Source organism: Scleropages formosus, chromosome 10 (genome assembly GCF_900964775.1).
Source record: "Scleropages formosus chromosome 10, fSclFor1.1, whole genome shotgun sequence".
NCBI lineage: Eukaryota > Metazoa > Chordata > Actinopteri > Osteoglossiformes > Osteoglossidae > Scleropages > Scleropages formosus.
In genome coordinates, this window is record NC_041815.1 from 19,523,397 (window position 1) to 19,546,343 (window position 22,947).

At 39.8% G+C, this 22,947-nt stretch overlaps 3 protein-coding genes across 3 annotated transcripts; 1 reads left to right on the forward strand and 2 right to left on the reverse strand.

The window, feature by feature from the left end:
* Positions 1-5,601: 5,601 nt before the first annotated feature.
* On the reverse strand, positions 5,602-9,166 carry h3f3c (H3 histone, family 3C). Its single transcript, XM_029255548.1, has 4 exons — positions 9,028-9,166; positions 7,247-7,389; positions 6,909-7,062; positions 5,602-6,723 (listed from the first exon to the last, which is right to left on the reverse strand). The coding sequence occupies exons 2-4, from the start codon at positions 7,372-7,374 to the stop codon at positions 6,595-6,597; spliced, it is 411 nt and encodes a 136-aa protein (XP_029111381.1). The 5' UTR covers positions 7,375-7,389; positions 9,028-9,166; the 3' UTR covers positions 5,602-6,594.
* Positions 9,167-10,971: 1,805 nt separating this feature from the next.
* LOC114911627 (histone H3.3) lies at positions 10,972-14,073 on the reverse strand. The gene is made up of 4 exons (XM_029255547.1): positions 13,968-14,073; positions 12,787-12,930; positions 12,451-12,604; positions 10,972-12,271 (listed from the first exon to the last, which is right to left on the reverse strand). The coding sequence occupies exons 2-4, from the start codon at positions 12,912-12,914 to the stop codon at positions 12,143-12,145; spliced, it is 411 nt and encodes a 136-aa protein (XP_029111380.1). The 5' UTR covers positions 12,915-12,930; positions 13,968-14,073; the 3' UTR covers positions 10,972-12,142.
* A 2,608-nt stretch (positions 14,074-16,681) lies between these two features.
* Positions 16,682-22,098, forward strand: nop53 (NOP53 ribosome biogenesis factor). The gene is made up of 12 exons (XM_018742746.2): positions 16,682-16,900; positions 17,464-17,540; positions 18,213-18,300; positions 19,180-19,382; positions 19,588-19,643; positions 20,088-20,183; positions 20,303-20,404; positions 20,512-20,673; positions 20,907-21,082; positions 21,208-21,274; positions 21,574-21,650; positions 22,003-22,098. Exons 1-12 carry the CDS (start codon positions 16,695-16,697, stop codon positions 22,061-22,063), a joined length of 1,371 nt encoding a protein of 456 aa, XP_018598262.2. The 5' UTR covers positions 16,682-16,694; the 3' UTR covers positions 22,064-22,098.
* Positions 22,099-22,947: the final 849 nt, after the last annotated feature.

The window sequence follows — 22,947 nt, forward strand, 5'->3', positions numbered from 1 at the left end:
AAACTATGTGTGATACTTGGCTGGTGTTACATGCAATTACTGCACCAGTCTTATAATGCACCTCCACAAATTAGTTATGGCCAGTAAAAAGCAGGCGCGCTTTCAAAGTGCTGTGATATCTCCAAGTTGCTCTTGAAAGCTCTACATAATGGCTTTCATGTGCACATAATAATGTATATATTGGAGGCGAAGTGTTGTTGTCTGTCTCTGTGTGTGGTTCCGTATGCAATTGTGTGGTTGTTGCGAACCAGGTTGTGCTTGTGGCAGCACAAGGTTAATCCCCAGGCGCTGTACCAGGCCAAGTCCCGGTCTCCCCTCTACCCCACCCACACCCCCCCATCCTTTTTGTGTGCTATGCTGTACTAATCTCTCACTGCCTCTGTGCTATGCTAATCTCTCTTCTCTCCCTCCCTCCCTCTCTCTCTCCCTCCCTCCCACAGTACATTGCTCTGTTAATCTCTCTCTCTCTTTCTTTCCCTGTCCCCCTCTCTCTCTGGGTGCAGCACAGTACTAATCTGTGATCTGTCAGTCAGCACTTTGAGCCGCAGACAGACGGATTGGCTGTAATCCCCCAGAGCAGCACAGATGGACGGGCACTATGCAGACCTTGGGGAAGGTGAACACAGCCCCACAACATCCCTGCTTAGACATGCACACGCAGTACAGAACACACAAACTCGGTTTCTCCTTGCTAACAACGGCACGCTGTCTAAGACACACAAAAACCTATTCCTCAAGATGCCAAAAGCTGCAACGCGGAGGTATTCACAGACAGAACACAAGCACTCCTGTGCGCAAAACTGTTGCTGAGATTTTCCCCAGACATTAAAAGCATCCGGACTCAACACACAAAAAACACATCCTCTATTCAGGAGGTCCACCAGGTACACTTTGACCGGTGTACAGTACATGGACACGAACATGTATGCTTTCCAGTATCAGCAAATCACTGCATGCTTCTCAAACCAAATATCGCCTTTTCGATCTATTGCAAATTACAATACTCATTCATTTTAAGAAAGACCAGCTAAATGACACTCAAAAGCTGTTTTAATTTGGGTCAGTATTTATGCTGACAACACCGAAAGGTGAAAACACTCTTGACACTTGTTGGGGAATAGGGTCCTTATGAGTGGAACTGACACATGGTGATAACTCGCATGGTTTTCACAGTAAGGGACGTATGGAAGTCGTTAACAACTGACTTCTTCCATACATGTCTTTGGATCGTGAGCATGGGGAGAACATGTAAACTCCACGCACACCCTGTGCCAGTCCTCTGCCGGGATGTGCATCTTAGGCACTTTGAGACACCATTGTTACCCACTGCACCACTGTGCCACCCCAGACCGGCTGCAAGAATCAAAACTCAGGTAATTACCACTGTATAAGCCTTCAGGTACCTGGACGAGGGTTTTGTTGCTTACATTCAGGCAGCTGGATGCTAAGGTCTAGTCAAAATGCACATATTTTATTCATGCCATAAAGTAAAATTAGTTTTCAAACAAATTTGAAAACAAAAAAAGACATTAAAATTAAAATAATTGGTTTAATTTTTAAAAAATGTCATCCGTCTCTCAACCATTACATTTATCAGACTTAGAAACATGACTGTGAAATCTGAATACACAGCAACAATGATTTAATAAAGACCATAATTTTTATTATGTTAAGACCTCACTGGTCATTTTTTCTGATTGTTAGTAGTTAAAAATGTGAAAGTCATTTTCTTAAAGATGAGAAATAATGTTCTCCTCATGTTCTCGTCCAGTTCGTACTAAAAATGAGGGTAACATTTATCACTTGAAACGTTAAAACGATACCTTGAGACAATGGAAGTCGAGTCAATCAATGTATCTCACTTTTTTATCGCGTGAAAATAAATGTTGGCGAAGGAAACATTTTAAACGCAGCCTCCTTATTATAAGGTGCTGCATCTGCGCTCATCTGAAGAAATATTTGAGGAGAAGAAATTCGTAGAGGACACAGGTTCGACCCCCTCAGGGTCCACTTTGGACACAATACAATTATTACCGAGTATTCAGCAACCGCAAGCAATAACTCTCACGTCAAAATAGGCATTTTTATTGTGTAGTCTATGAATACTTGGCCTGGTAAACAGTGTATTCTTTGTATCATTCTGACGTCTTTGTTCAAGACGCTAATAATTAGTTATGAACTTTTCTGTAGCAAGGAATTCTACTGTATTATATACCAATTCAGGTTGTGTACACTTGTTCCAGGGTAACAAATAGCCCATTTTTCGAAATATGAAAGTTTTGTAGTTTTTTTTCAAAAATCTTGTGAAATTTCTGCTTGCACAGGAGCAACTCAATTACCAGCTGTAGATATTGTCAAAGTGACATTGATCGTTACCGTGGAGATCAAAACTGAGACCGGAAAAGTGAGGAACGACATATTTCTGTTTTTGCTCATTTTAAATCTGTATTAACTTTAATGCCGCTCCAACTTAAATATATATGTGTCTATGGGAATCTGTGTGCGTGTGGAAATTTCAGTTATGCTCGAGGTTTTTACAGAAACTGACCCGCGTCTGTATTAGTAAACTTTTATTGCTTGTGACGGAGTGTTTAAGGTAATTTAGTTTTGTTCTGTTATTATGAACAATTTCCTATCCCAAATCTAACAGTGTACCTTTCAAGAGTACTAATATAAGTGGAATCCGAGCCCGTTTACTGTTCTAGTCAGATAAAGCGAATTGTTACATTGTTACAGTTGCCGACATCATTAGCAGCCGAACGGGAATCTTTAACATTTCCGAACGTATTTCCGTACGAAGGAATTCACGAGACTTCGCTGACACGCGCCGCAATTTCCGGGTGACGAGAAACGTGTCTCGCGCTCGGCCGTTGACGACGCGGACAGTGTCTCCATCTGGCGGCGCAACATTGCAGGGCGAAGCGCTTCTCCGCCGCTCGCCTCCGATACACAGACAGCGTGTGTTGTGCGCACACGGTGATGCTCGATACAGCGCTACTGGCGCTAATGTGGGGAATTTTCATATACACTGCTCAAAAAAATTAAAGGAACACTTTGAAAACACGTCAGATCTCAATGGGGAAAAAAAAAAATCATGCTGGATATCTATACTGATATGGACTGGGTAATGTGTTAGGAACGAAAGGATGCCACATCGTTTGATGGAAATGAAAATTATCAGCCTACAGAGGGCTGAATTCAAGGACACCCCGAAAATCAAAGTGAAAAAACGATGCGGCAGGCTAGTCCTTTTTGCTGAAATTTCATTGCAGCAACTCAAAATGGTACTCAGTAGTTTGTATGGCCCCCACGTGCTTGTATGCATGCCTGACAACGTTGGCGCGTGCTCCTAATGAGACGACGGATGGTGTCCCGGGGTATTCCCTCCCAGATCTGGACCAGGGCATCACTGAGCTCCTGGACAGTCTGAGGTGCGACCCGGCGGCGTCGGATGGACCGAAACATAATGTCCCAGAGGTGTTCTATTGGATTTAGGGTCAGGTGAGCGTGGGGGCCATTCAATGGTATCAATTCCTTCATCCTCCAGGAACCGCCTGCATACTCTCGCCGCATGAGGCCGGGCATTGTCGTGCACCAGGGAGAACCCAGGACCCACTGCACCAGCGTAGGGTCTGACAACGGGTCCAAGGATTTCATCCCGATACCTAATGGCAGTCAGGGTGCCATTGTCTAGCCTGTAGAGGTCTGTGCGTCCCTCCATGGATATGCCTCCCCAGACCATCACTGACCCACCACCAAACCGGTCATGCTGAACGATGTTACAGGCAGCATAACGTTCTCCACGGCTTCTCCGGACCCTCAGGTCACCCTCACGAAGTCTGTTTCTGATTGTTTGGTCAGAGACATTCACACCAGTGGCCTGCTGGAGGTCATTTTGTAGGGCTCTGGCAGTGCTCATCCTGTTCCACCTTGCACAAAGGAGAAGATACCGGTCCTGCCGATGGGTTAAGGACCTTCTACGGCCCTGTCCGGCTCTCCTAGAGTAACTGCCTGCCTCCTGGAATCTCCTCCATGCTCTTGAGACTGTGCTGGGGACACAGCAAAGCATCTGGCAATGGCACGTATTGATGTGCCATCCTGGAGGAGTTGGACTGCCTGTGCAACCTCTGTAGGGTCCAGGTATCGCCTCATGCTACCAGTAGTGACACTGACCCTCTGCTACTTAACTGACCAGATCAATATTCCAGGAGTTTAATTGACTTGATGCTATACTCTGATTAAAAAGTGTTCCTTTAATTTTTTTGAGGAGTGTACATAGGCTACATTCTGTCTAGCGTGTGATATAAACTTTTTGGCAGGTCAGAAATCTTATTTCATAGTTCATTCATACAAAAGTGTCTCCTAAAAAGTTCAACATGCTACTCGACGTTTTTTTTCTTGCGAATCTCATATTTTGCAGGTGCCCTATGGAGCACATACATGTGTATAAGGCTTATACAATGCCAGTTTATCTACTGTACTGGCTGTTTTTTCCTGAACCAACCACCAAAATGATTTAGTGAAACATGCTTGAATATGGTAAGGTTTTGTTGGACCTAGATTTGTAAAAGTGGTAACATGGGGTTAAGCAAAACAAACTATGGTGAGGTAGCTGTGCGTTATTAAAACTACAGGTTATGTTTGTGTGAAATACCTTTCATTCACCGGCTAGTGATGGCAGGCTGTGGTTGTGTTGTTGTTGTTCTTGTGTTGGTGTGGCAGGTCTGGGGTTCAAGTCCTGCCTGGGGTGCCTTGTGGGAGACTGCCATACCCTACCCTCCCCCTTCGACCTGCGCCCCGTGTTGCTGGGTAAGGCTCCGGCTTGCTGTGACCCCACTCGGGACAAGCTGTTGTGGACGTTGGTTCGGTTACAACACAAAGTAAACGAGTGAGTATTATGATTATTACAGTTTTACACTGATAAAATGTGGCAGGATTTGTCAGAAATGTTTGCAAGCAGATAGTTACGGAGATGCACAGGAGAAGGTACACCATATGTGGGGTGCTTAAAGGAAGTAATCACAGCTTGAACATCTAAGAACGTTGTACAGTCAAGATTAAGCATATGTTGATTTTAACCCAGCAAAACCTCATTGTGCTCCCTTGGTGTAGTGAAGTCAAAACTGTACACACAAAACAACAGCAAATAAGAAACACAAAATTTGTGTAACATTTATTACCATCTTAATATGAGAAATCTGATAATTACAAAGATCAGCTTAATTTAACAACTGGACATGTTTCAATCAAAAAGTAATGATAATGTTAAAGTGATATAGGAGTAATCACCACAACCTGAGAAAAAAGAAACCACAAGTAGGAGGGAACGTGAATGCTGGGTTGGGAAGATGGAACAGTGAAGTGGAAGAGAAATAGGAACAGAAACATATGAACTACTCACCTTGGCTTGTGAACAATTCACAAAAATTCACAGTGGCTTTAACAGCACACCCTTTGACATGTAACAAATTGCAACTACCTGATGACACAGTATAACATTTGATGCATTTCTGAGTGATTCTGAAAACGATTAGTGATGGTCTGATCTCTGACTATACATCTATAACACAGAGCGAACGTAATGAATTTTAATCTCTTTGCTCGTCTTTTCCAGGCTTTCCAATGCTTTGGCAACACACTGGTTATGCCATTAAAGCCAATTTCATACCAGAAACAGAATAAATGAAAAAGAGAATACAAGCTTTTTCATGGTTATAGGCAAAAGAGAGGGAGGAAAAAAAAAAAAATTAAAATAAAAAAATCAGAGTCATTTATACAATAACCCCCGGGTGTGGCCAGTGTAAATTAACATCTTAAAATCTGAAATGATTACTTTTGTCTTTTGCAAAACCCCATATTGCTGTTGTTCCTTAAAAAGTATTTTCCGCAGATATGAAAAGACATATGCATTTTTAAAAAAGGATACCATAATAATCATCATCAACATTGTAATAAACAGTTGCTCTACCAAGAGATACTTGTAGATGAACACAATTTGCTGTGCTGATCATCACACACACACAACGCACACACAGACATCAACATCACCCTTCAGGCACTATTAGAAAAACTGTACTCCCCCGAACCTGTGTCCTCTCTTACACTCACTCTGGGGTAGCGGGGGGCAGAAGGGATCGGTCAGGGCAGTTCTAGCACCCTGCTGAGGCAGCTGTCACCTCCTCAGCAGATAAAGCCTGACTCCACCCTCCTGTTTCATCTGCCTGTCCGTGTCTCCACCCACCCAGCCAAAACTCCATCTGTAACCCAGGCACTACTGAGTACCACATTACTTTTAAGTAGATGAACTCAAAAACTCTCCCTGACCGGGAAAAGCTGTCTAAGCAGGGCACCCATTAGTGTCACACTTGTGAAAGTGTGTGTGTCTGATCAGCACAAAGCTGGTACATGCACAAAAAGGTACCCTAAAGGTCTGCTGCAGACAGCACTAAGAAAGACACAACTACACACTTTATAGTCATCATAATCATTGTTAGTCTAAGCACTACAAACAGAAGAGGGGGTGTGAGGTTTAGAGAGGGGGAAGGGAAGACGGACTGACATGGTGGAAAAGAGAGAGGAGAAACACGGGGGTCTCTAAGCACGCTCCCCACGGATGCGACGGGCCAGCTGGATGTCTTTGGGCATGATGGTGACACGCTTGGCGTGGATGGCGCACAGGTTGGTGTCCTCAAACAAGCCCACCAGGTAAGCCTCGCTGGCCTCCTGCACGTACAAACACACACACAGAAACACAATAAGATGGTAAAGCAATGTTGCTAACCAGGAAGAAGGGAATACTTTGATACTGATTGTAGCAGCCAAACAGGTAACATTCCAATAACAGTTGACAACTTTCTTTTTTTTTTTTTTTAAATTTGTTTTGCATAGCAAGCAGTTCACACACTGACCTGCAGAGCACCAATGGCAGCACTCTGGAAGCGCAGATCGGTCTTGAAGTCCTGGGCAATCTCTCTCACAAGCCGCTGGAAAGGCAGTTTGCGAATTAGCAGCTCTGTAGACTTCTGGTACCGACGGATTTCACGCAGAGCAACGGTACCCGGCCTGTTGGACACATGTAAAAAGTGACGATGATATAAAACAGCAGTGCCTCACTGGAGGTCAATCCAACACCTTAAAATCAAAAGCTCTGTATTAAAGCTCATGTAATATATTAATAATATAGGGGCCTATAGAATTTTACAGGGAAGTACCCCGTATAACAGCGAGTCTGTACTTTGTACATCACCTGTAACGATGGGGCTTCTTGACCCCACCAGTAGAGGGGGCACTCTTGCGGGCAGCTTTGGTGGCCAGCTGCTTACGCGGAGCCTTGCCTCCAGTAGACTTACGGGCAGTCTGCTTGGTACGAGCCATGGCACCTTGAGATCACTTGAATGGCAGGAACAGTCAAAATTCAAATGATCAATATACATATTTTCAATAAAATCTGTCTGAAATGTAGGTATCAAAACCAACATCTACAACTATCAGAAATATCAAATACAATTTCATGTGTCATTTAACAAAATAAAACTGCACATAATAGTATGTGTTCTGTTAATACTCTAGTAGGGTTGCTCCTCAGATTACAAACAGTTCAAAAATTGAAACTTTTTTTTCCTAAAAAGGTTTTTACATATTTTCTTCACATTTCCATGTTGTAAAATTTATGTTTGTAGTTAAGCAGCCTGTGAGTTACCCACTGAGCTAACTGTAAAAAAAAAAAAAAAAAAAAAACAAATTTAAGTGTAGGACCTCCTTAATTCAACTCCTTTCCACTGTGTTTACAGCTGGTGTTCATCAGTGTTATGGATTCTAATAGTTCCAGCAAGCAGAGACGTTACCTTGGAGACCAAAATGGAAATACTAAACAAAGCTGAAAGTGGCAAGATGATGACAAACAGTACACATACTTATGGCGTGAACTGCTAACAGTTGTGACTGAACAGAAGGGAACCCAGTTCTTAGTCATTTTAACCTAGTTTTAATTTAAATACAGCCCAGAGAATTAATAAAATGAATAGTTTTACTGATTATAATTTATAGCGATATCAAACTCTACAAAACCTAAACAATGAACAATTCAAGGAACATCTGCAGGACTAAGTAACTAAGATCTTAGATACTGTTACTTAGGGTTCAAAATGAGCTACTAACAAATTACAAATAGACTTCTGGCCTCAACCTTGAATCTTGTTCAGCTGCAATACATGATGATTGCAAACGTGAACAAATATTTGATTTTGCATCTGAAATCTCTGAAAAGAAGTCTTTTACAACGACTTCACTTGAAATAAAATTATATTATTTAAACTATAGAAAATTTACCTAAATAAACCTATATGCTTCATATAAAATTGACAATACATCATTTACTCTTAAATCACAAATGTAGCTCGATACAAACTCACTGAAAGCCCGAATGTGCACAAAAAACATAGCAACAAAATATGCAACCAATCAATGCGTCCAATGCTATGTTGAGGCGGGTCAGAGAATTTTTCACGCCCAATCCCATTTTACAACACGATTATAGCCAATCACAATACACATGGCGTGGCAAGTAGGCGGGTCTTAGCCCTCCCCTCCTGCCATTCCTAGGCCCGCCCCTACCCATGAGATTATGGCTTCTGTTTGAAAAACAGCCGAGGTAAAGACCTATGCATTGCGAGCGGTGCAGTAGGTCCGAAACTTCAAAAAAATGTAAAAAACGGTAGATATATTCAAGAAAACACCTGGCGGAGATTAAAGCTGAGAGTCCAAGGATGCCAAAAAGTTTCTTAAAGACCCGTAAGAGTGTACAAAAACTGGGTTTTATCGAAGCGAAATCCTATCAAATGTAAACGGATATTCTCGCTCTCCTCTGAAGTAGAAAGCCTGTTTTTCCTCCTGCGTTTCGGCGCTCGGTTTGTTTTTTCTTCAGCGACGAAAATAAAATATATTAAACTGAGATTAATTGAAACACAAACTTTTAAAGAAGGTGAAAAACATTGCGCGCAAAATAAACCGTTGGTTGTGGCTACTTACCTCGTAAAAGTACAATATGAAAGGATGAAATAAATGTTTAGCTTGTCTGACCGTGTCAGTATTTACTGTCTCGTTCACACAATGGGAGCGAAGCGTCCAGCGGGAAAATGGCCGCCGTGTCAATCACCCATTTCCCACAATGCACCGCATTCGACAGTCGTTTTCTGTTACCTTCAAGGAAAGCGAATTTGATCAAAATTGAGTCTTTGACAGTAGTGTCAATTTTAATAGACGAAACAGTTCAGCGTTTTGTGTCCAATATGACTGAGGAAAAGCTATTTTAAAATATAGAAAACTAGTCAGGTTTTTATTCTTAAATTTGAATTTGGTAGAAACGTATACATATAGCCTAGTAATAGTATACTTGCATAGCGGATTTCTGACACTTTTTTAAAAGTTACTTGCGTAAATTTTAAAATAACTATATATAAATGGCTAATGATTGTTTCTGAATAATAAGACAAATTATACTTATCAAATAATTTTAAAAAATCTGGTAAGGGTATATGACCAGAACACCTAAACTACATATTTACTTTACGAAATATGATTTAAAAGTGCGGACCAGCTTAGTAGCCTTTTTGGCAAAAGTTTCAGGTGAACAATTAAAAATTGCGGCATTTCATTACCACAGTAATAACACTTGTTTAGTTGTCGATTGTCCTAACGTGCACCTACTTGCCTTTAAGATCGTGAAAAAATAGACAGTACATGTCATCATGTGTAAATTAATGAAAAGCACATATAGCCACATGTACTTATAATGCAGTAGGTTTGCAGTTCATGTAATGAGCAACAAATCAGAAAAGGGACATATTATATACATAATACCTTTTGTCTTTCAGAACATATTTACAATGTTCAGAAATTGAGATTTTTCACACAGCACATGACGTACACTTATAAGATATGTGTGTGTTGTGTATATATAGAATTAGAAAGTTCATTAAAATTTCAAATATATTTGCTTTACTGGACAGATTCATTTTTTACACATTAACTGGAAAAAGATTTTTTTCATATTCTGCATTTATGTAATTTGTTGTTGTTGCCATCTGTAGTGAATTGTCTCTCAGCACTGATGCATTACTTCATATCTGTTCATAATTATAGTTCCCTACTAACTCACTCTAGCCCCAAATGCCAACAAAAATAGTAACAAAATCTGTAACCAATTAACATGACCAGCAAGTTCAGTAGTCATGACATATTTTACATTATGTTTGTTTTTAATTGATGCATAGTGCTTTCATGCATAACCTACATTTGGTGGGTTTATAGATAGCAAATCATTTTTAGAAACTATTCAATATAAACCACTACAAACCAGGGGGTCACACATGTAGCAATCTAGTTAGGTGATTTTATGAATACCTAGGAATCACAGACATATTCAATTAAGGGAAAGGTTGTAAAATGGTTGTAAGATTTTATCAAATTTATTTATCATCCCATTCTGTGAAAATAATTCCTTTAATCTATGCCTTGTGTTTGAAACATCTCAGTGATGTAGTATTTGCTGCGATTCAGATCCAAAATATGTCACATCTAGCAAAATTTACAAAACAAACATGTAACGTAACAGGAACTTTACTGGGACTATAGCATCCCTAATAGCTGTGCAAAAGGCCTGTTATTGAAACAAGTTCTGAAAGCAGTATCTTCAACTGGAAATCATGTAGACTAGAGCACTACTTTATCTCATAATTCCCATTTCAAACACAAGCAATGAAGGAATTTTCTAGAAAAAGGACAAACCAGAACAGTGAGGTATTGTGGAGGGATGAAAGGTGATGCTGAATAAGGGTTGCTGGCATAAGTTCCATGACTATGTTATAAGAATTTTTAGTAAGGTAGTTATCCTGTATTACTCCCTTTAACTCTGTTTTGTGCAAAACTGTCAATCAATGAAAAAAATAGTGAAAAGATAGACAGTGACAAAACTGCGTAACATCCATTTATTACAGTCTTGTATGAGAAATATGGAAATTACAAAGATCAGTTTATTTAAACATCTTTAACATTTAAAAATCAAAATAAAGAATGACAAAATTTTAAGTGTCACACCAACCTGAGAAATAAAGGAAAGCTAACAAAAATTGAAGAGAACAGGTGATATAGAGAGAAAAGGGTATAAAAGGAAAAAAATACAAATTTAGAGGCAACGAGAAGTAATGAAGCTAATGCATGTGGAAACTTTTGCTACATATGGCCTTTTCTATGAATTTTAAATGATTTGGCAACATTTTATGCCAATAAAATTTAACAAAAATATTGCCATGTCAAAGAAAGATCTATGATGAAAGATGAAGTACTAATGGAGGAGCAGTAAATTGAAGGGAAAGATTTATTGGCTTGCTTTTAATAAAAATATTGTTCTGCACTGTAACATGTAAAAATGTATCTTAAAATTCTTTCTGCATCTATGAAAGACATCTATGCTTTAAAAAAAACACCGTAACAATAGTAATCATCAATATTGTAATAAACTGCTCTACCAAGAGATGCTTTTAGATAAATACAATTTGTTGTGCTGATCTATGCACACACACACAGACAGAAATTGACACTAACCCTCAGGCACTATATGACAAGTGTACTCCCCTATACCTGGATCCTCTGTTACACTCATGGTAGTAGGGGTAGTGAGGGGCAGAAAGGATTGGTCAAGTTGATTCTAGGACCCTGCTCTCACCACCTCAGCAGATAAAGCCTGACTCTACCCTCCTGTTCTATCTTCCTGTCTGTGTCTTCACCCACCCAGCCAAAACTCCATCTGCAACCCAGGCACTACTGAGTACCACATTACTTTTAAGAACTTGTAAGAACTCAAACTCCCCCTGACCAGGGACAAGCTGTCTAAGCAGGGCACCTACTATAACATTCTTGTGAAAGTGTGTGTGTCTGATCAGCACAAAGCTGGTACATGCACAAAAAGGTACCCTAAAGGTCTGCTGCAGACAGCACTAAGAAAGACACAACTACACACTTTATAGTCATCATAATCATTGTTAGTCTAAGCACTACAAACAGAAGAGGGGGTGTGAGGTTTAGAGAGGGGGAAGGGAAGACGGACTGACATGGTGGAAAAGAGAGAGGAGAAACACGGGGGTCTCTAAGCACGCTCCCCACGGATGCGACGGGCCAGCTGGATGTCTTTGGGCATGATGGTGACACGCTTGGCGTGGATGGCGCACAGGTTGGTGTCCTCAAACAAGCCCACCAGGTAAGCCTCGCTGGCCTCCTGCACGTACAAACACACACACAGAAACACAATAAGATGGTAAAGCAATGTTGCTAACCTGGAGGAAGGGAATACTTTGATACTGATTGTAGCAGCCAAACAGGTAACACTCCAATAACAGTTTACAACTTTCTTTTTTTTTTTTTTTGTTTTGCATAGCAAGCAGTTCACACACTGACCTGCAGAGCACCAATGGCAGCACTCTGGAAGCGCAGATCGGTCTTGAAGTCCTGGGCAATCTCTCTCACAAGCCGCTGGAAAGGCAGTTTGCGAATTAGCAGCTCTGTAGACTTCTGGTACCGACGGATTTCACGCAGAGCAACGGTACCCGGCCTGTTGGACATGTAAAAAGTGACGATGATATAAAACAGCAGTGCCTCACTGGAGGTCAATCCAACACCTTAAAATCAAAAGCTCTGTATTAAAGCTCATGTAATATATTAATAATATAGGGGCCTATAGAATTTTACAGGGAAGTACCCCGTATAACAGCGAGTCTGTACTTTGTACATCACCTGTAACGATGGGGCTTCTTGACCCCACCAGTAGAGGGGGCACTCTTGCGGGCAGCTTTGGTGGCCAGCTGCTTACGCGGAGCCTTGCCTCCAGTAGACTTACGGGCAGTCTGCTTGGTACGAGCCATGACACCTTGAGGTCACCTGAGTTTTAGAAGAGTCACTTTATATATGAATGTATGGCCGGGAAACCATAAAAGGAAGCGACCATCAAAGGGAGATCATTTTTTGTTATTGCCATATGAACATAAAATAACTGGATCACATTTTTGTGAAAAAAAAAAAATCATCGGTTGAAACTGACCATTTTTATTAAATATACTTGACATCTCTTCTGCAGAAAAACTAACATATTCATCCCCAAACAGTGAGTTAAACACTTCATATTTCTTTCACTTTCCTAAATATATCATTTAATAATTATTTCTCTAATTTTTATTGCTATTAATTAAAATCTAAAGACACAAGTCTACATCAGTTTTGACAATAAACCTCGAGGGCACTACTGAAATGAGGTTTTTTCAGAAGTTTGGAAAACTGCGCACAAAAAACCAAAACGAAACTTCTAACACCTCCAGCGAGGCACCAACCGCCATACCAGCAGAAATATCAGTCAAAACTAAATGGCGGGGCTACGCTTTCGGCATAGAGTCTATCCTGCAGCCAATCGTATACAACCCGCCACCTCTCATAACCAATAGAAATATCCAAAAAAAAGAAAATGGGCGGGATTGAGTAGCGCCCATCCTCCAAGCACCGCCCATGAACACAGAGAAGACTATGGCCGCCGTTTGAAACGCAGCCGGGCGACATCTGCGCAATACCAGCTATACCGACCGCTATTTTAAATTGTAAAATCACAAAGAAGACTCTCATTTTTTTGAGATACAAGCGGTGGAAACAAAAATAGACACTTTGAGGATTTCAACAAACCGCATAAAAACAGACAACGACTGTCAGCGGCCGTGTTTAGCCGATGCGAAACTCCTTCAGCAAAATGAATTCGATTTCAGGTCTCTGAAAGTAGGCTGTTTTCAGCCGTTTCGTCAGTCCGCGGTGTTTGTTTTCTATTTTATGCGAATAAGAATGCTTTTAAGAGAGATTTAAACTATTGAAATTAGATATTTGAAATAAACTACGAAAATACTAGCAAAACAGTCTAGTAATTTGTACTAACTTACCTGTATTTTGTACAGTCGTGAAGAGAGAAATTTATGTTTAGCGTCTCTAGCCGTTTGTATTTACCGTATGGTTCACACAATGGGTGCGAGGCGTCCAACGGGAAAATGGCTGCCGTGTCAGACACCTTCCCATGATGCACCAGTCTTAACCATAGACTCCATTTTCTACAATCTTAAGTTTTCGTCCTCGAGTTTCCCTCGTCGGCTTTTCCTGCATCAAATGTACTGGAATTCTTTAATGTAAGCAGCATATACGCATTGGGATAATCACCATTTTAACTGGATTATTTCCCACAAAACTCCTAAAAGTAATGACTGAAACATTTGGGTACTTCAGTTTGTGTCTTCAACAGGTCTTAATACTTAACTTTGCAGCAGACGTTATTTGAGGAAACCATTAGATTAGAATGTTTTGTGTTGGAATTTAGCCAAGCATCATATAAATATGTAAAATGTGAGTTTATGTCATACTTTATATGCATAAAACCTAATAAATCCATTCTGTCTTTAAACTGATAATTGAAAATAAAATTTTCCTGTATTCCATGCATTTTTGGAGTTACTGTTAATATTCTACAGGGGTTGTGGACACTTGATGACTTCACCCCTCTCCCAACTTTACTGAAACCAATGAAGTACCAACACCCGAAATACAAAATCAGAACTAATGGAAAAAGTTAAACAATTCCTTAAAATCAAAACCAAATTAACAGAAGACTACTGACCATATAAGCTGAAGTTGCCCTTTTTACAGAAGTTGTAAGCTCATTAGATTGTATATTTACATCAGTCTTTGTACTGTATTTACTTCTGGACAGGGTTTTCAACCAAGGTAACTGCTCCAATTCCATGCAATGGTCTTAAGTATCACTGAGTTCTAATTTTGAGATTTTTCTTAGATTTAGCCTTCCCTGTTCGATAGGAATCGCTTCACTCTGTCCATTACCAGTTACATTTGTTCCTTGTTTGTACTATGAATATCCAAGTAAAGAATTTTTGAATATACAAATGTTTCTAAATTTATTACTTCATTGCACCAAATTCACCATTCTGATGTTTAAAAATGGAAAACTAGTCTGCAGCAAAACACTTTCATAAAGGGAAGGGGAAAAGGAAGTAGCAAAGAAAGAAAGATGAAGGAAGCAGGTAGCTGGAGGCAGATTATTGTAGACAGTGTTAATTTCTCCAGGTAGATTTCAATGATCATATTTTTATTATAGCAACATCTGAAACTTTTTCAGAAAATACCCAGCAAAAAATAGTGGTATGTGTGTATTGTTATGGTTTTTTGAAGCTAAAAGGTTAATAAACATGTTTTTGTGATTAATAGTATTTAGATTTTTTTCATTTAGCCAGACACACACACACATTTTCTGAACCACTTGTCCCATACGGGGTCACAGGGAACCGGAGTCTACCCGGTGACACAGGGCATAAGGACACACCCAGGACAGGACGCCAGTCCGCCACAAGGCACCCCAAGTGGGACTCAAACCCCAGACCCACTGAAGAGCAGGACCTGGTCCAACCCACTGCACCCCCTTAGCCAGACATGTTTCTTCAAAACAGCATAGATCACTGAGAACAAATGAAAAAGTGCATTACATCGACAGGAGGAGTGATTTGGATGCAGATGGGTGGTTCTTGAAAATAGTCAATACACTCTGCCAGTTTTGTGTTAAAAAAGAGACACGATATTTTAAGTGAAACACTTTTTAATATGTTCTTTAATTCACTCACTCTCACTGCTTTCTTCATGCCACATTTTTATTTTTCTTTGGCACATGATGCACAGGAGGAACACAGCTCTGTCTCATGTGTAAGAGGGACCAGAACACAGTGGTTAGAAAGTTGTGTAGATTATGTATTTCATATTTTCAGTCATTTTAATTTTACTGAATGATAATAAAATGAACTGGTGACCCGTCCACAAGTTCAGTCTCACACCCAGTGTTCCCAGGATACAAGAATACTGAAACCATGTGTTGTATGAGCTGTTCACAAAAACAGAATGAACGTAATTAAAGTATACAGACATTTTCGGTTTCATTATTAGCTTTATCTGATATTTTTAACAAAACCGTAAATAAAAGTTTGTAGTTGTCTTGTTAAGCTTTTATTGATCGTGATAGAAATTATGAACCGAGTTCTGGCCCCAGTAGTGTTCATAAGCTGACATAAAAGCACATCCAGTTAGGATCATTGTGTAGTACAGGTTTAGTTACAAGTGATGTTCAAATTCATTAATTCATTGAAATTGACACACGTAGTTCCTCTTACTGTTTCACTTAAATATGTACATGGAAAAATCTTGAGGAAACAACCTTGAGAAACTTCGTTTCATCCATTGAGTTTGCCCAAACTGAAACTTTCTTAACTGAACATGTGTATTACTGTTAAATCCGCCATGGACGTTCCCAAGCCCAGCTGAGAAAGGAGGAGGGCTGGGTGTGGGGCTAGCTACCCAACACCGTAAAAACCTTGCCAGCTACAGAAATGCCAACAAGGCCTATGCCCCAGGAGGGGTGGAAGGGGGAAGTAAGTAAGTGTATTACTGTTATAATTACCACTTGTATATATATGTACACAACTGTATATATATATTTGGCACACACCAGTTAGTACAATTACTTCCAAGCTAATACCGTGACATACTTAACCTACACTTTTGTTACACGCGCGCCAGTTGATGACGCAATTAAAGTGCGACTCTTTTGAGCTTCCAGCATGGCGGCGGCAAGGCGAAACAAGCGCGTGGCCGCTTCACAGCCCGGTTTTTTGCGCTTCGACCAGAGACGCGAGCAAAGTGAGCCGAGTGTCAGTAAGAGAAAGCGAGTCAACAAAAACAAGAAAAAGAACTGGAACAAATACAGCAACGTTCAGGACGTCGAGGACTTTTTGGAAGACGTTAGACTACAGGAGAGAGCGACAGGGTGAGTGAGTCAGACGTGGTGTTGCTCCCAGCCAATCGTTAAAAAACCAAATACACTGAACTTTTATCTGTAAGAATATATGAAATCATGTATAATAAGTCCACTTTCGAGCCTAACCTACTGAGAGTTGCAAAGTTACCTAGGTGTATGGGGAAATCATTAGCTTAACATGATTCACATCATTGTGTACTAAGATACAGTTTATTTTCATATATTATACATATATAATAAGTACAATGAAATTTTATGTAGCAACCCTCAATCAGCAGCAGCAGCAGCAGAAAAAAAGAACCAAAAAACAAAATGAATTAATAAGATGAACACATAATTTGGCTTTGAGAAACTAAATGAATAAAGGTAAGTTGTCAATCAATGTGCTGCAACATAAATGTTACTGCTTATATTTTTCAACCTTGTGTCAAAACATGCGTGAAATGGTCCTGTTGTTAAATGACAGTTTTGACAATAGAGGTGCATAATGCATCTTTTCAAGTGCGAATGACCGTCTTCGTACCGTTCATCGTAATCTAATGTTCTGTTCATCTTGTGTGTTCAAATATTAGGGGGCTTGTATCGGAGAAACCAAATGACAGTCTGTTTTTTGTCGACACTGGAGACCAGCAGGAGGAAATCCCAGAGAGTAAGAGTTGTTACCTTTCCTAAAATTTCATTGAAATTTAAAAAAGAAAAAAAGGGGGGGGGTTGTTGGACCCGGAGGTCGCAGGTATAAAAATGAGTAAATAATTGTAGGTCACTTAACATTGTAAGTCACTTTGGAGAAAACTGTCTGTCAGCTAAATTAATAAATATTAAAAGGAGCTTGGACTGTGACTATTTGGGTTGCTCAAAATATACACAAAAGAATAAATTTATGTTTTACTGAAAATTACCTAGTTTTCTGCAGAGTGATATACAACTGAGTAAAGTATCCCACATCGAATGAAAAGCTTTAGATGCACACAGTTAGTGAAGCACAGCTTGTTTGTTTGATGCTACCACTTTTTTGAGTATGTTTTTCACTAGTAGCTGTCTGTAGAAGTGACATTGAAATGGTGAATATGAAAATAACCTTAGTAGCTGATGTTGGGATAATTTCTGAAAGTGCTAGGAGCTTGTGAGAGAAAAGATGTATTTTGAGACCATTCTTGAATGTGAAAGTTACAATACCGCCACTCTTGAGATTCAAATCAGTGATGTCATAACACGGCTCTCCTATGTCTGCTGCTATATCATCAGCTTCTGCTTTGCATAAATTGTCTTCCTATTGATATTTTCTGTGCTGGTCGTATTGATATGTTTTCTGTTTTTGCAGAGGATGTACAGAAGAAAAAGAGAGCGTCCTGGCCGTTGAGGGTTGACCTCATCCTGCAACATGACTCCCTTGTCCCTCCACCCAAAGAGTGAGTGTCAGCTTCTGATCCCTGCTTTGTATCCTAAAGCCTATTTTTTCCCACTGTTTAGCACTCGAATATTATTCCGGATCTCTGCTGATTATTATTGTCCACCTTTTACTTCTGTCAGTGGTGCATTGCATCTCAAATGCATTCATAATTCTTGTCCCAGTGTCTGAACTTTGTTAGCCCTTGCCCAATGATGATTTCATCCTTGCGCTCACAGTATTCCTACTGGAATGTGAAGACACTTAAGGTGCCTTAGGCACTGCCAAGTGGGCAAGTGCCTGGGTAACTGAGGGCATGAATTCTCACACTGTGAATCAGATATTGGCACACCAGGTAGCCTGGTTTGGCAGGGAATGTTCTTACTCAGAGCTCTTTATATTGTGCAGTTCAGTAACATGCAAGGTCTCCGACCATGTACTTTATAGGTCGACCAACAGTTAAGTCAGTGGATACTGGCATATGTGCGCTAAGGCAATAGCTGTATCAAATAAGTTGTGCCTCAGTAATAATGAGTATGTATCTAAGCCCTGTATCTGTTGTGAGATGCACTTTTGTTTACTCTGAGCTATGTATTGTTTTATAGAAAGGCACCTGACAAATGCATGGATGTAAATGAATCTTACCTGGTCTCGGGTTGAGTGTTCGTTGGGTAAAAAGCACTCATGTATGTAATATGTCATCAGTGCAAGGAAATGTAGTGCTTCTATTAATTAAAACTGACATTCCAAATTAATCTTCCTTTTACATTTCATGTTGACATATTTATAGGAATGTTTCTATGTGTACATCTGCAGTAATAGTCAGATCTGCAGTGAATTTCAGCTTGACCAAACAGTTAGGTTGTCCATCTGTTTGACAGTTGTTCTCAACTTTTCTTAGCATTCTTGCTCATCAGAAGCCCAATGCCAAAAAGCTGCGTCGTAAGTCTGAAATGACCAAGAAACTGGGGACCAAGGGCAAACTCATTCAAAAACAGAAGGTGCTCAAGAAACGGAAAGCAGTAGCTGTAACAAGTTCCAATGAGCAAATCTTGCCGAATAATGACCCCAAACAACCTTTCTACGACTTATGGAGTCAACAGGGTGAGTTAAGATTGACTTTGTTACAGGGAACATTCTGGGCAGCTCACCTTCATATCCGTCTTGCTGCCTTATTACCCAGCTGTACAAATGGTTCAAAATAATTCTAAGTAGCTTAACATTAAGTTGCTTTTGAGAAAAGTGTCAGTTAAAAATAAAGTACAAATATATATATATATATATTTTTTTTAAATGCTCTCTGTGGCAGAAAAACAAACCAGTGACCCCTGGTTCCTGGAACAAACAAAGAAGAAGTTGGTAAAGGTAAGGACAGCAATATTTAAATGACACTGAATACTTAAGTGCTGTTTTGGAATGTCCCAAATGGAACAATCCTGGCTTGTTTAGGCACTATGCTACTTTGTGGCAGCTCATATATTGTAGATAATATGCAGGTTCTGTCATCTAGGTCATCACAAGCCAGCAATTTCTTCATTTTATCATTCAGTAATGAGTGTTTTAGAGAAGGGGAAACTATGCCAGGCTGTAATGAAAAAAGTAGGAGGGTGCATTGGAGGTGGGTTATAGTCTTTGGCATAAAGAAATGTTCTTGCACTGGCACTCTTAAAAGCTAAGAATATAACTAAGGATTTAAAAAAAAATATCTATTCCTACATGCATTTCTGTTGAACCAAGGAAGTTTTCTTGAGCAAGATTTTGCAGATATAATGAAAACCTTTCCATGCTGAAACTTGCATAATCTTTCAGCGTCCAGACAGGCTCAATGAGAAGCCCTCTGCTTTGCCTGCTGTCGAAGTCATTGCCCCAGGGGGTTCCTACAACCCTGATTTCTTTGACCATCAGGCAAGTTTCAACCATTTTTCTGAAATTTTTAAAAATTTAAGACTATATCCCAGTCTGATGTATGTGTTTGCACAGAGCAAGGAAAAGTGTTTGTGTAATGTCAAGTGTCTTGTCTACAGGCCTTGCTGCTCCAGGCCCATACAGTGGAGGAGAAGAGGCAAAAAGAGGAGCAGAAACTGGAGCGACAGTTGGCTGTAAAGCAGGAGGATATTGCCACAGAGGTACTGTCCAGGGCGCCCTAATTATCTCCAGTCATCTTGTTGCTTTCCTTCAATGTCTGACTAGGCTTTTCTTTGACACATCCCTGCACCCTTACCTGTGCTTGCAGGAGACAGTGTTCCAGGAGCAGGTTGAGGGCTTACTGGAGGAAGATGAGATGGAGGAGCCTACAGAAGAAGGAATGGCAAAAGAGAACACTTCTGCCTACCAAACTGCAACTCAAAAGAAAACAGAGAGACAGAGGAAGAAAGAAAAAGCTGAGAAACAAAAGGTATGAAATGATGAAATAACCCTGGCTAATATTCTCCTGACTTGCTTTCTGTGTGCTGGTAGTTAACCTTAATATCAGTTCTGATTCTGTTCTTTAATACTGACTTTTAAATTTTTTTATGTTTAAACTATTGTGCTAATTGTTTGACCAGCAATGTATTTATAAAGATTACTTTATGAATTGTATGCTTGTATACTTAATTTCAACCTAGTTACCTTTTCCTTCTTCTACAGGAGAAGCAGAAACGTGTCCAGCGTGAACTAGTGGGCCGGCGGCAACAGCTGTTCCAGCTGCGCTCTATTCAGGCAGATTTACGCAAGCGTGATCTTACAGCCAAGCAGAGACAAGCCCAACGAAGGGCCAAAAAGGAGGCCCAGAAGTTCCAACCCCGGCGTCTTGGGAGATTAAAGTTAGTCAGCTGTATTACTGGAAGTTTACATACTGAAATCTGCTGTTACCATAGTAAAACATTTATAGTAGACTAAGTTCTCCTGTATGTGATTGTCTCACTCTTTTATCTGTCTTATGTGACAGATTCCAGACTCCAGACCTGGAGGTGCAGCTGAGTGATGAACTTTCTGGTTCCTTGCGCACACTCAAAGTGAGTCCCTTTTATGGTGCTGCACTTGCTGTGTCTATTAAAACTTTTTGCAACTCGCAGTACATGGAAGCTTGTTGGATGATTACTGAGGATAACATTACATTCCAGCAGACTTTGCATTTGTTGTACTTAAATTGGATATCATATGAAGTCTTTCTCATGTCTTTGGAATGCAGGCCTTTTTGGCTTTTGCTACAACCTGCTGTCTACTGAAGTGTTTTTTTTTTTTTTTTTAAATAAATTCTTGTCACTTCGTAAAGGCAGTAATCGATTGTAACATGTAATTTTTTGTACTGTAGCCAGAGGGCAGTATCCTCAAAGATCGATTCAAAAGTCTACAGAAGAGGAATCTTATTGAACCCAGAGAACGAGCCAAGTAAGTATCCCTTCGTACCTTGCAGTCTGACACACGAGGAGTTCTGAACAACTGACAGCTTTGAATGTCTTCGTAGATCTTGATGTACTTGGCCATGTAACTATATGCTTTGTTAAAGTTTGCTCTTGCTATTATAGTATTGCAACTTTTTTCCCCAACCCACACTGTTTCATGTAAAGTTGTATTCATATAATGCTAGAGATCTAGGCAGTCTACATTTGTTGTAAACGCTTTCCTTAGCTGTAATATTTGTTAAAGAATTTCATAGAGCAGAAAGGGGAGTTTCAGCTGTTTATCCCTCTTTGGTGCCTTTTGAATTAATCTAAAGTATGCAACTTTACCCCTCACATAGATTCAAGAGGAAATACAAGCTGAAATATGTGGAGAAGAGAGCATTCAAAGCAATAACATAAGATGGTGCTGGCTGATTGGACTATACCCCTATTAAAAATCAGATATCTATTTTGAAAGACATTTAAATTCTTGCTTTCTTTAAGTATTCTTCTTTGTGTTCTGTTTTACTGGATTCAGCCTTAAGGTGAAATTAAGCTGGTAGCATAGTGGTTAGAGCTACTGTCATTAGACCCAAAGGTCGTAGGTTTGAGCCTCCCTTCCAGCTGTAGTACCCTTGATCAAGGTACTTACCCTAAAATTGTTCCAGCAAAATTACCCAGTTGTATAAATGGGTAAATAATAGTAACCTCAACCCTGTAAGTTGCTTTGGAGAAAAGCATCAGCTAAATGAATAAATGTAAGCTAAATATAGTCATTACATCAGATTAAAAAAGTATGTAGGTTAAAGTAAGATGTAATAGCATTATTATAAAAATATATATCAAAGTCTAAATCAAAATTGCTGTCACTTGACAATTTCTTACAGCATTATTTGATTTTAAGAAATGTTTACCATTAGTTCACTGGTTGATGAATTGGGGCACATTTGCGGAGATGTGAGGTTATATGAGTAGAAACTGGACGGACCACAATGACCCTACAATGGATAAACAGTTAATGATGATCAGTTTTTACTGGGTCAAAGTTATAAACCTACTGTATGCTGAATGGAGTCTTACTTGAAACTTACAGTACAATTTATTGCAAATTCAGTAACTTTACCACTGAAGTACTGTATGTTTTATGAAACAGCAATGACTGAACAATTATGCTAAAAGCGTTAGTATTTAATCAAACTTATGACTACAAATCCTTTGACCTTTTTCTCTGGAATGCACAGCCATGAAACAATCTTTTGGGTACCTAGCTGTCAGTCAACAGGGCTGCTGTCAGAAGACATACA

Bases quoted from the DNA above. Each gene is read 5' to 3' on its own strand.
- h3f3c (XM_029255548.1), bottom strand. From the start codon at position 7,374: ATGGCTCGTACCAAGCAGACTGCCCGTAAGTCTACTGGAGGCAAGGCT. The intron at 7,063-7,246 runs GTGATGTACAAA...TGTGTCCAACAG, and splicing joins AAGAAGCCCCATCGTTACAG to GCCGGGTACCGTTGCTCTGC. The intron at 6,724-6,908 runs GTCAGTGTGTGA...TTGTACGTGCAG, and splicing joins CTGCCATTGGTGCTCTGCAG to GAGGCCAGCGAGGCTTACCT.
- LOC114911627 (XM_029255547.1), bottom strand. From the start codon at position 12,914: ATGGCTCGTACCAAGCAGACTGCCCGTAAGTCTACTGGAGGCAAGGCT. The intron at 12,605-12,786 runs GTGATGTACAAA...CATGTCCAACAG, and splicing joins AAGAAGCCCCATCGTTACAG to GCCGGGTACCGTTGCTCTGC. The intron at 12,272-12,450 runs GTCAGTGTGTGA...TTGTACGTGCAG, and splicing joins CTGCCATTGGTGCTCTGCAG to GAGGCCAGCGAGGCTTACCT.
- nop53 (XM_018742746.2), top strand. From the start codon at position 16,695: ATGGCGGCGGCAAGGCGAAACAAGCGCGTGGCCGCTTCACAGCCCGGT. The intron at 20,405-20,511 runs GTACTGTCCAGG...CTGTGCTTGCAG, and splicing joins AGGAGGATATTGCCACAGAG to GAGACAGTGTTCCAGGAGCA. The intron at 21,651-22,002 runs GTAAGTATCCCT...CCCCTCACATAG, and splicing joins GAACCCAGAGAACGAGCCAA to ATTCAAGAGGAAATACAAGC.